The 15,250-nt window shown below is 47.0% G+C and overlaps 1 protein-coding gene across 11 annotated transcripts in view; it reads right to left on the bottom strand.

Moving 5' to 3' along the window:
• Positions 1-15,250, bottom strand: part of IQSEC2 (IQ motif and Sec7 domain ArfGEF 2) — a 151,969-nt gene that overhangs the window by 39,540 nt on the left and 97,179 nt on the right. The window contains exon 1 of one of the 11 annotated variants that reach the window (XM_083420953.1): positions 2,256-2,440. The exons of the other annotated variants lie outside the window; for them this stretch is intronic. Within the exon in view, the coding sequence (XP_083277079.1) occupies positions 2,256-2,320 (65 nt within the window). The 5' untranslated portion in view covers positions 2,321-2,440. Of the gene's footprint in view, positions 1-2,255; positions 2,441-15,250 lie in introns of those variants that run through there. 11 annotated transcript variants of the gene reach the window in all.

Raw genomic sequence — 15,250 nt, 5'->3', positions numbered from 1 at the left:
TTATAAGTGTGACCACCGCATTTGTCACCAGATTAAGGGTGGGGGATTACACTGCAACCATGAGGAAAGTCTGTAGTTGGCAAAGTTCAGTCATGTCATTTTAAAATGTCCCCACTACTCAGTGCTTTTTTTCTACACAAAAGGGGTCTGGAACGCAACTCCCTCAGAAGACCCACCCCAGAGCCCCAAGAGGGAACCAGAGGCCGCTGGCATGCAGCTGCCCCGCACTTCAGCTGAGCAGTTTGCCCCTCCCAGGTGACCTGGAGCAACAAGGGGGATCCTCAGCAGAGGTGAGGCTCCCCTGCAGGTCAGCTGTTAGCTGGGAGGCTGAAGAGCCTCAGCAAAGCCCTGCTGCCCCTCTCTGGAGCCCCAGGGGGGTCTCCTCACCTGCTGGAGGGGCAGCTGGGCTTTGCTCAGGCTGGTCAGGTCCCTCCCCCAGTTCTGGGGCCCAGCAGAGAGATGCCAGATAGCAGTTCTGGCGAATTCCACCTGAAATAAGCGCTGCCACTGCTGGCTGCAAAATGTAAGGATTCACACCACCACATGGGCAGACGCCATGTTGAGTTTAGAAGCGGAAAGTTGTCTACAAGCAGAGACATGCCAAAATGTTATCCCTCTAAAGTAAGGGACCCAAATCCATGTTGGCGATTGTGCGTACAGAGGAAGGCACAGCTGTCATTCCAGATTAATTAATGCATAGTAAGAGGTTGTGATGGTAGGTGGGACCATGGCTGTGAAGGTGGAGGAACTCAATTGGGACAAAGATGAAACCTATTTCATGACTGCTGTAGTGCCTTAGAATTTAACTTCTCCACCCAAATCTGTTTCTCCCTTCACGGTCCAAGTTGGGATCTCATCCAGGTGTGAGGTCTTCAAAAATTCTTCCTTATATCTTGGAACCCAGAGTGAGGACCAATTCGCTCATACAATTAATATTAGCTAACTAAAAGGAGGGAGGCCCACATCACAACCTAGCCGGAGCGCAAGCCCTGAAGGCCAAAGGGAGGCCAAGCCCAGCAATGGAGCTAAAAAGAAATGGAAAAGGGAGCCTGTGGGTATTTGCAAAAGGCATTCAAAGACCTGACCTGTGGAGAGTTGAGGGACTGACTGATGTTCTTGTTATTACTTTTATATCCCTCCTTTCCTCCAAGCAGCTCAAGGGGGCACAGGTGGTTCTGCCCCTCTTCAGTTCATCTTCACAGTAACCTTGTGAGGTAGGCTAGACTGAGAGACAGTGTCTTGGCTCAAGACGCACCCAATGAACTTCATGCCTGGGTAAGGATTTGAACCCTAGTCCCTCTGGTCGCAGTACAACATGTTAACCACTACTGCACTAAACCAAACCTTGGCTTGGCAAAAGGCCCCAGCTTCCATCCTTAGCATCTCCAGGAAGGGCTGGGAAAGATCCTCGGTTGTCCCTACAAGTCGACTGAGCAAGGTGGTTTGATCCAGTATAAGGTAACTTCCAGCGCTAACTGTTTCCGCTGGGATTGCCAAGGCAGAAGGCAAGGAGATGGATCCAGAGCCAGCAACAGGAGGAGCCAATTCAGTGTGTGTCTGTCCCCATCCACCCTCCTGCGGAGTTCTACCAGAGTGACACCGAGACCAAGGAAGGGGGGGGGGGCAACCAGGCCTGATGGCAGAGGGGCAGGCTGAGGTTGCTGGGCAGCCCCCCAGCAATTGTCTCCATGTTCCTTTGTCTGCTGAGAAACCCAAGGAAAATCCAGAGGAAAGAAGGACGGCAGTTCCAAACAGACGATGGGCACAGCGGGGGGGGGGGGGGCAAGGGACATTCCTGCCCAAGGGGCATCTTTGGGGCGCGTGGCTCCTGCTACTGGTAAGGAAGGCAGGAGGGGAGAAGGGGATTCCTGCAGAATAAGTGGAGGGGGGATGGTAAGGAGAAATTATGTGGGAGACCCGTATGAGACATCAGAAAGGTTTCCTGCTAAGATAATTTAATAAATTTTAAAATCTGACAAATTGTGAGGCGGGGGGATGTGAGAGGCTACGAAAGGGGTATTTCCTGGATGGGTGGGCATCACCCAGTGGGGTATGGGAGAAAACTCCCCCCCCCCGCGCGCAACATTGAATCCGCTGAAGGAAAAAGCAGATGGGGAGCGGGGAGTTCCCTGACGAGGAGGACTGATATTGGGGGGGGGGGGAGAGAGGCGGCGGCATTTCTCTGCCGGCTGCAATATTCCCCGCGCAGCCCGGGCGAGGCGGAGGCCGGGGGGGGGGCCGGGGGGCGCACTCACCCGCGCAGGAGCTTGTGCTGCAGCTGCCCCGGGCGGCGCTCGGACGAGCATTGCAGGCACCACATGGCCGGACCGACCGGCCGGCGGGCGGGGAAGCGCCGCGGGGTCTCAGCCGCCGCCGCGGTTCCTCGGAGCCCCCGAGCAGCGCCGCCGCCGCCGCCGCTCCTCCATCCCTGCCTGCCTGCCTGCCTGCGTGCGGCGCGCCAAGCCGAGGAGGAGCCTGCGCCGCCCGGCCCGCCCTCCTTGCCGGCCCCGAGGGGCGCCGCCTCCCCGGACCCCAGACGGGCGGGCCCGCTTCCGCCAGGCGCGCCGCCTCCGCGATGGGGGCCAAGGAACCCCGCGCGGCCGCCGGGATTCCCTTCGACTCCGCGCTTCTCCGGCGGGCGGGGCCAGGGAGGAGCCAGGCTTCGGGATTTGGGGACCCCCCCCCCCTTGGTTCGCTCTCTCTCTCTTTCCTCGGGATGAGGATTTCGGCTAGGACAAAGTTTCGAAAAAAGAATAAATTCCCGCCTGTCTAGCTGGTGGCTGCCAGGTCCCTTAACCCGCAATGCCACCCCTGCAGTTCTGGAAAGCTCTGGCTGGGTGATTAGTATGATTAATTAAATAAATTTGTATACCGTCCTTCATCCATAGATCTCAGGCCGGTTCACAGCATAAAAGTACAAGATAAAAAAAGCACAAAATATATAACAAAAGCAAGAACAAAAACAAACCAATAACCCCACCCCCTCCCACAACACATTTAAGGGGTACTGGATGTTAATCAGCCAAGGGCCTGGTGGTTTAAAAATTCACTTTGCACATCCACAGGGACATATTCCAGAAATATAGGCTTCTCCACTGTAATAGCTTACGAAAGCTGCACTGGATCAGACCAGCGGCCTTTCTAGTATAGATAGCATCCTGTTTACCACAATGGCTAACCAGTACCACAAGCCAGACAAGAGCCCAGAGCACACTCTTCTGCTTCCCACCTCACCAGCATAACCAGAAAGAATGCATAGCCATCATACCTAGTAGCCACTGATAGCCTTATCCTTCAAGAATGTGTCTGAATTCCTTCAAGGTCCTCACTCCATCTTCTGGTAGCCAGTTGCACAGTTGAGCAACGGATGATGAGAAGAAGCACGTCCTTTGGTCTCTCTAGATCTGGCAACAGCCAGCTCCACTGGATGACTCTAGTCTCTACTTTCTCCACTAAATTTAATATACCTCTATCATGCTTCCCTTTACTCAGCTTTCAAACTAAAATGCCCCTAAACCGCCTCCTTTGTATTGAGACAGAACAGGCACCAATATTATTAAGGAAGTCAGTATGTGAATTTGACATACATGTCTAATTTATTGATCTAGTCAGCTGTTTGTAACAATTGTCATTCAGCCCACCCTCTCTTCTCAAACCTGGAAATGGGTTGTCCCATCTTTTCAGTTTTTGAATGGCCCCTCTTTTGACAGAAGCTTAAAGCACAGAAAAGCAGCAGATTGATGTTTTCTCCTAGTGCAGGAAAAGCTCTGCATGCTAAATTTTTACTTGTTAGGCTGCTACAAAAGGGAGAAGCACAAAAAAGATGGCAATCTTTTGTTACATCTTGTTTCATTGGGAGACGCTGCACCTGCTGAATTTCTGAGGTGTTCAGGCCTTAAACTGCTGTCCTATTGCCAACTGTAGAAAGCAAGTGGTGATGGGGGGGGGAAGGTACATGAGCAGCTAATTAGGGGGGAGATATGGTCAACAGCGGTCTCAGGGGGCAAATTTTGAGACCCCAAAAAAGCAGCAGGCAGATAGATCTGACCACGGGGCACATCCCCTGCAGGAAGCCCCTGACAGTGCATTTGCACAACACTTGTTCTTGTGCGGGGAAAATGGAGAATGCACTCCCTGTGAATGAGTGTGTGTTTGTGTGTGTGTGTGAAGGGGAAGTTGCCATTTAGACTGTCTTCCTTAAGCACCAAAATGTTTGGGGTGAGGGAGCTCCCTCAGATAGGGCACGGTTTAATTCTCAAATCATGCTAACATTTTTGGCAAAATGGTAAGTTGGAGGTCATACACTTCAACAGGTAACCTTCCAAGCCAAGCCAAAATGCTGAGCTCATTTTCCCTTCCTCATTCATTTAATGCCACCTTATTCACACCAGGGAGATGATGGGGAGAGGGTTGAAAAGGTAGCCTGACAAGCTTCAATTTTGGGGTGGGGGAAAGAAATAATCTGGAACACTATACCAAGGAAACCATCCTGCTGAGAAGAGTCTAGTTCAATCCAGACCACGGAGCCAACTAGACCAGCATCCTTGTTTTCAGCAGCAGCCAGCCCATTTGCCACTGCAGAAAGTCCACAAGCAGGAACTGAAAAGGTAACTGCCCTCCCCTGACTCACGGCTTCCAGCTGCTGAAATAACAAACATTCTGCTAACTGTGGTGGGGCTTGAGGAGGGTTGTGTCAGGGAGGGTTGTGTAGTGGAAACAGGCGGCAGAGCCCTACACAAATGCTATCTAGTCATCTACAGTGCACAAATTTTATTGTTTTTATTTTCAAGGCTTAGATAAAGGGGGGAGGTGGCCATGCTCCTTCCTTCCTCAGCAACTGGCTCAAAAGCAAAATAAAATAAAAGTAAAATGTTCCAAGACTAAAATGTCCCCACCCGCCCACCCGCCCAGGTGGCAAGTACACTTCATTTGTTTAACTCAACATGTAATATTAAATATTCCAGGATATTGGAGGTTCCCTGTACCCTTCATGGCTTATTGACAGATCTAATCTCCATCTATTCCCAAGACAGGCTGATAAGTCCTAGTGCTGCCCAGTCATCACTCTCCTGCTGTAAGTTACATGAGGAATTGCAATCCCACATTTTATGGGGGTGTAACATTCTTTGACATTTCTACATCCTGTTATTGTCAATCCACCTAAGCAGACATGACATAGCTGCATAAGCAGGGAAGGGTCAAATCACCTGAACACATGTATTTTAGGATCTTCTTAAAAAAATTTAAAATCCATTAAAATATGCACATACAGAGATCTACAATTTGATGTCAATGTTGCCCCATAAGTGAATGAACAAAGCATAGCTATTACAGTGGGGAAGAAACATAAGCTACTAACCATCACCATGTCTTGTAACAATAATTTCCACAAGCTGGTTAAGTGTCACATGAAGAAATACTGTCCTCTGTTTGTCCTGAATAAACTGCCTAATCACACAGTTAACATGCACTTATTCATGTGGTTACATGAGATGAACTCAAAATACTGGGGTGAAATTAACATACCTGATACTCTATGTATGTACTCTTTAGCTGTGTGGGTGCTACTATAAAAGACACTCACATAGGTCCACTCCTGGCCCAAATCTTGTGTGCCTTTGTGAGCATGGAAACTTACCTACCTACACACACAATGAGGAAGCAGCACGAAAACAACTCAGAAAACTCTCTAAGACTCACAAGCCTTCAATCATTCCCATGCACACACAGAGAAGCATGAACATAAGCAAGACTGCATACTGCTCATACATGTGAGCAAAGAAACACTGGCAGGCAGTGACAAGTATCGGGGGTGGGTCAAATAGTCGTGACTATATAACTGTTTATGTACACACATATACAAAGTGATAAAAACATTCAGATCAATATTGCCTTTACCCATGTTTACAACACAAACACCTAAGCTATCACTCCTACAACCCTCAGACCATATTATTAATCATTGACAATATACAGTTTATCAGATGGAAGCTGCAATCCTATACATACTTACTTGGGAGCAAGCCCCATTGAGTTCAGTGGGACTTACTTCTCAGAAGACATAGATAGGATTGGGTTGTTGAAAAACATATTTTCCTGTTGTGAGCCCCTTTTGAGCATTGCTCCATCTATCCAGTCTTACAAGGCTATAAATAAATCCTGGAACGTGCAAGTGTGCCATAACACACATCCAACACACAAATTTTAAAAACAGAAACTGTAAAATAACCTGCAAAGATAAAATGTTCATGTACAAGCAATGCTCTCTCCATCTTATGCAAATATATAAACACTGGGCAGAGTGAACCCTCAAACTACTGCAATCCCCTCTGTCTTCACACACCCCTTGCACCCCACTTGCATGTAATGCAGACAGACCATATCTTTCCTTCTTTTCTGTGGCTGAACTGCAACTGCCCTCCCACCTTGTTCCCCATCCTCAAACAACTGACAACAACAGCAACACAGCTAGGAAATTATTGATGAAGCAGAGCAGGCCTTGGATGTGGTTGCCATGGGGATGAGCGGAGGGGGTGAGATGCTGGGTTGCTATGGCTGCTGCAAGGAAGAAGATGGGTACCATCATCACCATAGTGATGTTATGGGAGTCGAGATGCTCAAAAGCTTTAAAAGGGAGGGTGTGCAGCCTGGATTTGTGGAAAGAGTGGCCCAGAAGTACAGAGACACCCCTCCCACTTGGGGCTGGACTATGGGAGGATAAGCACGTTTCTGTGAGCAGAGGGAGAGAATTCTCTCTGAACAAATGGAATTCTTCATTTATTTCTGCAATACAGATGAGGCTGTAGCTTGTCCATGAAGTAGACACTTTATGTCTTACACACACACACACACACACCATTCCTGCGCACACAAAGCAGTTGACATATAAGAGGGGAGGTTGGGAAACCCTGGATTTGCGGCCAGTGCAGAGGCTGCAGATCCAATTACCCCTTGAGAAAAGCAGGAGGTGAAGGGAACTTCCACTCCCACCTACAGTTTCCCAGGATGTGTGAGGAGAAAGCAATTGAGCCAAGTCTCCTGCTTTTTATGCCTAAGCTCAAGGTCGACCACCTTAAGAAGGGGATCCTGGAGTCAAAACACAGGGTGGTGGTTTTTTTATTTCTCTGTTTTAGCAGACGTTACCTGGCTGTAGAACCCCTCCCAAATGTCACCCCTAAATAGAACAGCAATTTGGAGTCGCCATAATTGTTGCATGCCTGCCCATTGTCATGGCAACAGTTCCAAAATAGCTATCTCACAGAAAGGCTCCAGAAAAGAGAGGGGGGTGTTATGCTGCTCAATAAATAACATTTCAATGCCAATTAACTCTTCTTGCCATTCCAATTGCTGCTGGAGTCGAGATTATAATCACTACTCCTCTCAAGTCACATTGGCTATGGGAGTGAGCACATGTCGGGGATAGTCAGTCCTGGTGTGTCTAGGGATATTATCCTCACCCCCCATACCGGTGCCAATACAAACACTGACACATGTTCACGAGCATAGGCAGGCACATGCCTTCTGACAGACACATGGTAACATTAAAAAAATGCACACATTGACTCAACCATCAGCAGAGTCTTACTAACAAACCACACACACAAATATCTAAAGCTGCATATTTCACTGATGCATCAACAATATGTGCAACAAAATATAAAAGTCACAAACTGTGCTATTGTCAGGAGAGTCAATGCAAAGACACCTCACTGAATGTACTCCACTGTATATTCCAATAAAGCATCAAAATCTATATCAGTGGTTCTCAAAGGATGTGGCACGTCACACAGGTGGTAGGAGAGGATGACAAGTGTGGCAGGAAGATTCAAGGACAAATTGTTTGTTTGTTTGTCTGTCTGTCTGTCTGTCTGTCTGTCTGTCTGTCACCCATCTGACTGAGTTGTCTCAACCATTCTGGGCAGCTTCCAACAAATTAAAACACTGAACACATAGTATCAAAATACATATTTTTTAGAATATGGATTTATATTTTTTTCAAAATGAGAGCAAAAGCATCAAGTGATACTGAGGACAATCCTAGTTGTGACCCAGAATCGCCGTTTGAAGAGAGGGCTTTGTCTATTCTTCTACAGTTCACCATGACATACTGTTGCAAACAGGAATTTTCAACTCTGACAAATATGAAAGATCAGAAAAGAAAAGGGCTTATTTGTGTTGATGAGGAGATGAGAGTTTGTTTGCCTCAAATTAGACCTAATATATTTACCCAGCAAAAGCAGAGTACCTCCAGAAAAAAGCACTGCTTAAGTAAGAGGCTCCTTTATAATTATATATACCTTTACCTTATTATGTGAATGATTCATGTTCTGACGTAGCTGCGTTGGTTTATACTTTCCAGATGTCCCATGATCATATAACAAAGTACGGTAGTTGTGTTCTATGTTACAAATCAAGCCCTGCCAGGAGTTTCCCAATGTATTTCCCTTATCAATAAAAAAATGGTGTAATGCAAGCAAATTTTTATCTTGAAAGTGTGGCCCAGAGAAAACAGTTTGAGAACCACAGACATATATTCAAGGTGCAGAACCAGAAACATAACCACTTGCAATTTATTAAATAATGCACAGATCTGACAGAAACATGGGATACATTTATGGCAGTTGGGCATATCAACCTCTACTAAATACAGAATACCCAACGCTTAAGGCAGAGCACCTCCAGGTTGCTGGGTGACAAACAATGAGAGAGAGATGCCTCCCTCGTGTCCTGTTTATGGACTTCCTAAAGGGATTGGGCTGGACATGTTAGAAAAAGGATTACTAGATGGACCTCTGGTTTGATCCAACAAGGGCTTTATGTTCTTCCATGTTGAGCTCTGTGAGTTACCATTAATTTCACACTGATCAAATACTTTGAGAATTCAAAATGCTTTGCATATGCAGTACTGACCTGGTTCTCTCATCACATTAATGATAGTTTAATGGTTTGATGTGCTCAAAATGCTGCTCAAAAGTTATTCCGATTTCTGCCATGCCACAAACGAACAAGACATAGTCTGGCTTGTTGTGTCACTGAACCTCAACTCATGCTTCTCTCTCTCTGTAAAGTCACAGAGCTAAACCACAAGCAATAACTAATATTTTCATACACCAATAATCCTAGGGGACATCCTTACACTGAACTAAGACAGGCTAGAGAAGGACATTAATTTCTTCGTATCAAACTGCAGGTCAACTGAAATCCCACCAGAACCTTGGGATTAAGCCAAGTTGTTAAAGTCAATATAAACATGTGTGAAAAGAGAGATACACTCACTAGAGCAGGGGTCTGCAACCCGCGGCTCCGGAGCCGCATGTGGCTCTTTTACACCTTTGCCGCGGCTCCGGGGCGGATACTAGCGAGGGGAGGAGGCGCATTGTGCGCCCTGACACTCCCCACTGTGGCGGGCGCTGTTCTGGCTGTGACGTCTCATGGGGGCAGTGCATGCGTTAGTCACGCACCGTCCCGACGTCACCTTCCCACCTGCTGTCAGATCGGAGGGCAGCGGCGTGCATGCTTTAAATGTCGCAATGGTTTTGCGGCTCCCAGGTTTTTTTTTTCCTTCGGAAACGGGTCCAAGTGGCTCTTTTTGTCTTAAAGGTTGCAGACCCCTGCACTAGAGAGATAAGAAGCCGCCCCCCCCCCCGGCCAGGCAGGACCTGCCGCATCTTCCAAAAAGTCACTTTAAACCACCTTTGGTTGCAACTCTTAATTTATACCTCTCTTCCTGCCACCTTCAGCTTGGTGTGTTCAAAAGGAACTCCTTTTGCTTACCCAACAGAATCCTTGTGTTATAATCCACATAAGGCCGCTGCTACAGATCAGGGCACAAGGTGTAGGGGGTGGTCCTTCTCCTCCTTGCTGATCCTTGAGGTCCTCTCCCCTAGCATGGAAGACGAAGAGCAGACTCCATTTGAGGATCTCTCCCTCATTACAGTCGATCACGTATATGAAGATGAGCAGCAAAGTCAGTCCTCAGGGAATGTGCAGGCGACCTTGGAACGGACCGCTCACGGAAGAACCCTGACCAAACCTAAGAGAAGGCGTGTAGTGGTGATAGGGGATTCCTTACTGAGGGGAACAGAAGCAGTGATCTGTGGGCCTGACAAGATGTCTCGGGAAGTGTGCTGTCTCCCCGGGGCTAAGATCCAAGATGTAACTGAACGACTGCAAGGAATCATAAAACCCACTGACAAATACCCCTTCCTCTTGGTTCATGTGGGAACCAATGACACTGCAAGCAATAGCCTCCAGAAGATCAAAAGAGACTACGAGGCTCTGGGCAGGAAATTGAAGCAATTAAATGCACAAATCGTCATCTCATCTGTCCTCCCAGTTGAACGACGTGGCCCAGGGAGAGAGAGGAAAATAGTGGAAGTAAACAGCTGGCTTCGCAAATGGTGTAAACAGGAACGGTTTGGATTCTTAGATCACGGACTGCAGTTTCTTGAGGATGGACTTCTGGCAAGCGATGGGCTGCACCTCACAACGGTTGGGAGGAATGTTTTTGCCAAAAAACTAAGAAACCTCATCAGGAGGGCTTTAAACTGACTAATGCGGGGGAGGGAGACAGTGCTCCTGAAGGTAGGAGTCTATTAATTGATGAAGATGATCATCCAAATGTCATAGACCAAATGGAGCAAACAGCAAGCAGACCTAGTGGTGGGAGGAAAAAATCCTTAAATAAGAGACACGGGGGAATGACTAATGGACTTCAATGTCTGTACACTAATGCACAAAGCATGGGAAATAAACAAGATGAGCTTGAGCTCTTGGTACAGCAAACTAAATATGACATAATAGGCATCACTGAAACCTGGTGGGATAAGTCCCACGATTGGAATGTAAAAATGGAGGGATACAATCTATTTCAGAGAAACAGACCAGACAAGAAAGGAGGAGGAGTGGCGTTATATGTCAGGGATGTGTATACCTGTGAAGAGATCCAAGATTTAGAATCTCAAAGCCAAAGTGAGAGCATTTGGGTCAAAATTAAGGGAGAGAAGAATAATAGTGACCTCATTGTGGGAGTTTACTATAGATCCCCAAGCCAAACGGAGGACATAGATGATGCCTTCCTGGAACAGATGGCCAAGCATGCAAAAGGAAGGGAGATAGTAGTAATGGGGGACTTCAATTACCCGGATATTTGTTGGATGTCAAACTCAGCCAAGAGCATAAGGTCAAACAGATTCCTCACTGGCCTTGCAGACAACTTCATTGTCCAGAAAGTGGGAGAAGCAACAAGAGGAACAGCCATTTTAGATCTGGTCCTAACCAATGTTGATGACCTGGTTAGTGGGGTAGAAGTGGAAGGATCATTAGGCGCAAGTGATCATGCTCTTCTGAAGTTTACTATACAACGGAAAGGAGCAGCCAAGCATACTAGGACTCAATTTCTTGACTTTAAGAAAGCCGACTTCATAAAACTTAGGGAAGTGCTGGGTGAGATCCCATGGACAGTAATACTAAAAGGAAAGGGAGTTCATGATGGCTGGGAGTTTGTTAAGAGGGAGATAGTAAAAGCACAACTTCAGGCAATACCAATGAGACGGAAACATGGAAGGTGCCTAAAGAAGCCAGGGTGGCTATCTAAAGAACTTTTAACTGAGTTAAGATTAAAAAAGGATGTGTACAAAAAATGGAAAAGGGGGGAAACCACCAAAGAGGAATTCAAACAAATAGCCAGCACGTGTAGACACAAAGTCAGAAAAGCTAAAGCACAGAATGAACTCAGGCTTGCTAGAGAGGTTAAAAGCAACAAAAAAGGCTTCTATGGGTATGTTCGTAGCAAAAGGAAGAACAAAGAAACAGTGGGGTCACTCAGAGGAGAAGATGGTGAAATGCAAACAGGGGACACAGAAAGGGCTGAACTCCTCAATGCCTTCTTTGCCTCAGTCTTCTCCGATAAAGAAAACAATGCCCGACCTGAAGAATTTGGAGGAAATGATTCAGCAGAGGAAACACAGCCCAGAATAACTAAGGAGATAGTACAAGAATACTTGGCTAGTTTAGATGTATTCAAGTCTCCAGGGCCAGATGAACTGCATCCAAGAGTATTAAAAGAACTGGCAGATGTGATCTCAGAACCACTGGCAGTCATCTTTGAGAATTCCTGGAGAACAGGCGAAGTCCCGGCAGACTGGAGGAGAGCAAATGTTGTCCCTATTTTCAAAAAGGGGAAAAGAGAGGACCCAAATAATTACCGCCCAGTCAGTCTAACATCAATACCAGGGAAGATTCTGGAGCAGATCATTAAGCAAACAATCTGTGAGCACCTAGAAAGGAATGCTGTGATCACCAATAGTCAGCATGGATTTCTGAAAAATAAGTCATGTCAGACTAACCTGATCTCATTTTTTGACAGAATTACAAGCCTGGTAGATGAAGGGAACGCAGTGGATGTAGTCTACCTTGATTTCAGCAAGGCATTTGACAAGGTGCCCCATGATATTCTTGTAAAGAAGCTGGTAAAATGCGGTCTTGACTATGCTACCACTCAGTGGATTTGTAACTGGCTGACTGACCGGACCCAAAGGGTGCTCATCAATGGTTCCTCTTCATCCTGGAGAAGAGTGACTAGTGGGGTGCCACAGGGTTCTGTCTTGGGCCCGGTCTTATTCAACATCTTTATCAACGACTTGGATGATGGACTCAAGGGCATCCTGATCAAATTTGCAGATGACACCAAACTGGGAGGGGTGGCTAACACCCCAGAAGACAGGATCACACTTCAAAACGACCTTGACAGATTAGAGAACTGGGCCAAAACAAACAAGATGAATTTTAACAGGGAGAAATGTAAAGTATTGCACTTGGGCAAAAAAAATGAGAGGCACAAATACAAGATGGGTGACACCTGGCTTGAGAGCAGTACATGTGAAAAGGATCTAGGAGTCTTGGTTGACCACAAACTTGACATGAGCCGACAGTGTGACGCGGCAGCTAAAAAAGCCAATGCAATTCTGGGCTGCATCAATAGGAGTATAGCATCTAGATCAAGGGAAGTTATAGTGCCACTGTATTCTGCTCTGGTCAGACCTGACCTGGAGTACTGTGTCCAGTTCTGGGCACCACAGTTCAAGAAGGACACTGACAAACTAGAACGTGTACAGAGGAGGGCAACCAAAATGGTCAAAGGCCTGGAAACAATGCCTTATGAGGATCGGCTAAGGGAGCTGGGCATGTTTAGCCTGGAGAAGAGGAGGTTAAGGGGTGATATGATAGCCATGTTCAAATATATAAAAGGATGTCACATAGAGGAGGGAGAAAGGTTGTTTTCTGCTGCTCCAGAGAAGCGGACACGGAGCAATGGATACAAACTACAAGAAAGAAGATTCCACCTAAACATTAGGAAGAACTTCCTGACAGTAAGAGCTGTTCGACAGTGGAATTTGCTGCCAAGGAGTGTGGTGGAGTCTCCTTCTTTGGAGGTCTTTAAGCAGAGGCTTGACAACCATATGTCAGGAGTGCTCTGATGGTGTTTCCTGCTTGGCAGGGGGTTGGACTCGATGACCCTTGTGGTCTCTTCCAACTCTATGATTCTATGATCAGGATACAGAACAGGAAGGGCTATTGGTCACTAGCTGTAGGACATTCCTGCTTGAGCAGTTTGTGCTGGGGAAGGTTTGCGTCAGTCTAGCATCTTATTAGTTGGGTGAGCACTTGCTAAACTCATCTGACATGATTGAATAGGCTTAACCACTGGCCAAGGAGAACAGCCCCCAAAGAGTCACCCACAATCCAGAATTTCCACACCCAGCACGCAAAACACAAAGGCCATGTCATCTGTCACACCCACACTATAAATAGCCCAAAGTTTCTCTCTCTTACAAACACTGCATGCACAATTACTCTCACATTGGCACAGCCTAACACTCCTAGTATGTGTCTTAACTATGGAGCAAACCCACAAGTTCTGGTCCCAGACCCCTTCCTTTGCTCTAAACTACTAGACCGTTTTTCTCCCACAAGAATGAATAGTGTTCATTTGTTTTCACTACTGAAGTGACGATATGTTCTACTTTATAGAGAACAGTCCTTAATTGGAAGGCATCCTCTTTTTGAAGGGCTATTTTAAAGATAACGACCCATGCACAGAGAGCACGTGGGCGGCGGCAGCCTTAGCAGGCACAGAGGTTACCTGGCTGCAGTGGCCACAGACGGTCTTCTCCAGCAGGGAGGGATGCAGTGTAGGATGGCCGTTCTCTGAGAAGAGAGGGCTGGACTAGATGGACCTTTGGTCTTATCCCACACTGCTTCTCTTAAGTTCTGATAGTAATTATTTTTACATTTGTATCTATACATAAATATTAGCATATTCATATCTGTGGTAATGCAGAAGTGGCTGCCCTATTCACCATAAACTATGACAGACACAGCAAGCAGCAGAAACCAGAGAGCTAGTTCAGACTCAGCTGGTAAACCTGGCCTGCTCCACTTTCGCTTGCAGGTGGGGGCTCCCATGACTGAGTGCCCCCGCATACCAAAACTCTCTCTCTCCCAGCAGCGCTGACTTGGGCCCCAGACTGTGGGTGCACAGTGTGCACGTGCCATGCTGCAACATCATGACGTCCCATCGCATTGTGCAGAGCAGCCTTTAACCTAGAGCCTTTTCCTGGAGTTGGGACAGCTGCCCAGGTACTAAAACCAGGTGTGCTCAGAGCAGAGCAGGCCAGCCACAGCTCACAATAACTGCTCAATGTTTGTTGTGATTACAGACTTCAAGCTCTCCTTTGCTGCCAGGTGGTCCACTGCAAAGAAGATAAAGGTTCTGTATCTTGATCTTCAACAGTTCTGTCTCCAGCTCTGAGAGCAGAAATAATGTATTAGGGAGTTGAGTTGCTATCTTTTTCCCCCTGTCAGAGCACCTCTGCCTTTAATGGTTACACAAGAGACAAATTTAGCATGTGAAATTCTTCCCAATATGCAGCTGTTGAAGACATAATGTGGGGGGGCTTCATAGCAGCCTGGCATACAAAAAATTATCAGGAGAAGCTTTTCTCCGCCAGCAAAAACATCAAGCTGCTATATTTTTGAGTTTTAAAGGTAAAAGTAAAGGGACCCCTGACCATTAGGTCCAGTCGTGCCTGACTCTGGGGTTGCGGCGCTCATCTCGCTTTACTGGCTGAGGGAGCCGGCGTTTGTCCGCAGACAGTTTTTCCAGGTCATGTGGCCAGCATGACTAAGCTGCTTCTGGTGAACCAGAGCAGCGCACGAAAACACCGTTTACCTTCCCACCGGAGTGGTA

Source organism: Podarcis tiliguerta (genome assembly GCF_965153285.1).
Source record: "Podarcis tiliguerta genome assembly, chromosome: 17".
In the NCBI taxonomy this organism is placed as follows: domain Eukaryota; kingdom Metazoa; phylum Chordata; class Lepidosauria; order Squamata; family Lacertidae; genus Podarcis; species Podarcis tiliguerta.
This window is presented reverse-complemented; position numbering and strand designations above follow the sequence as displayed.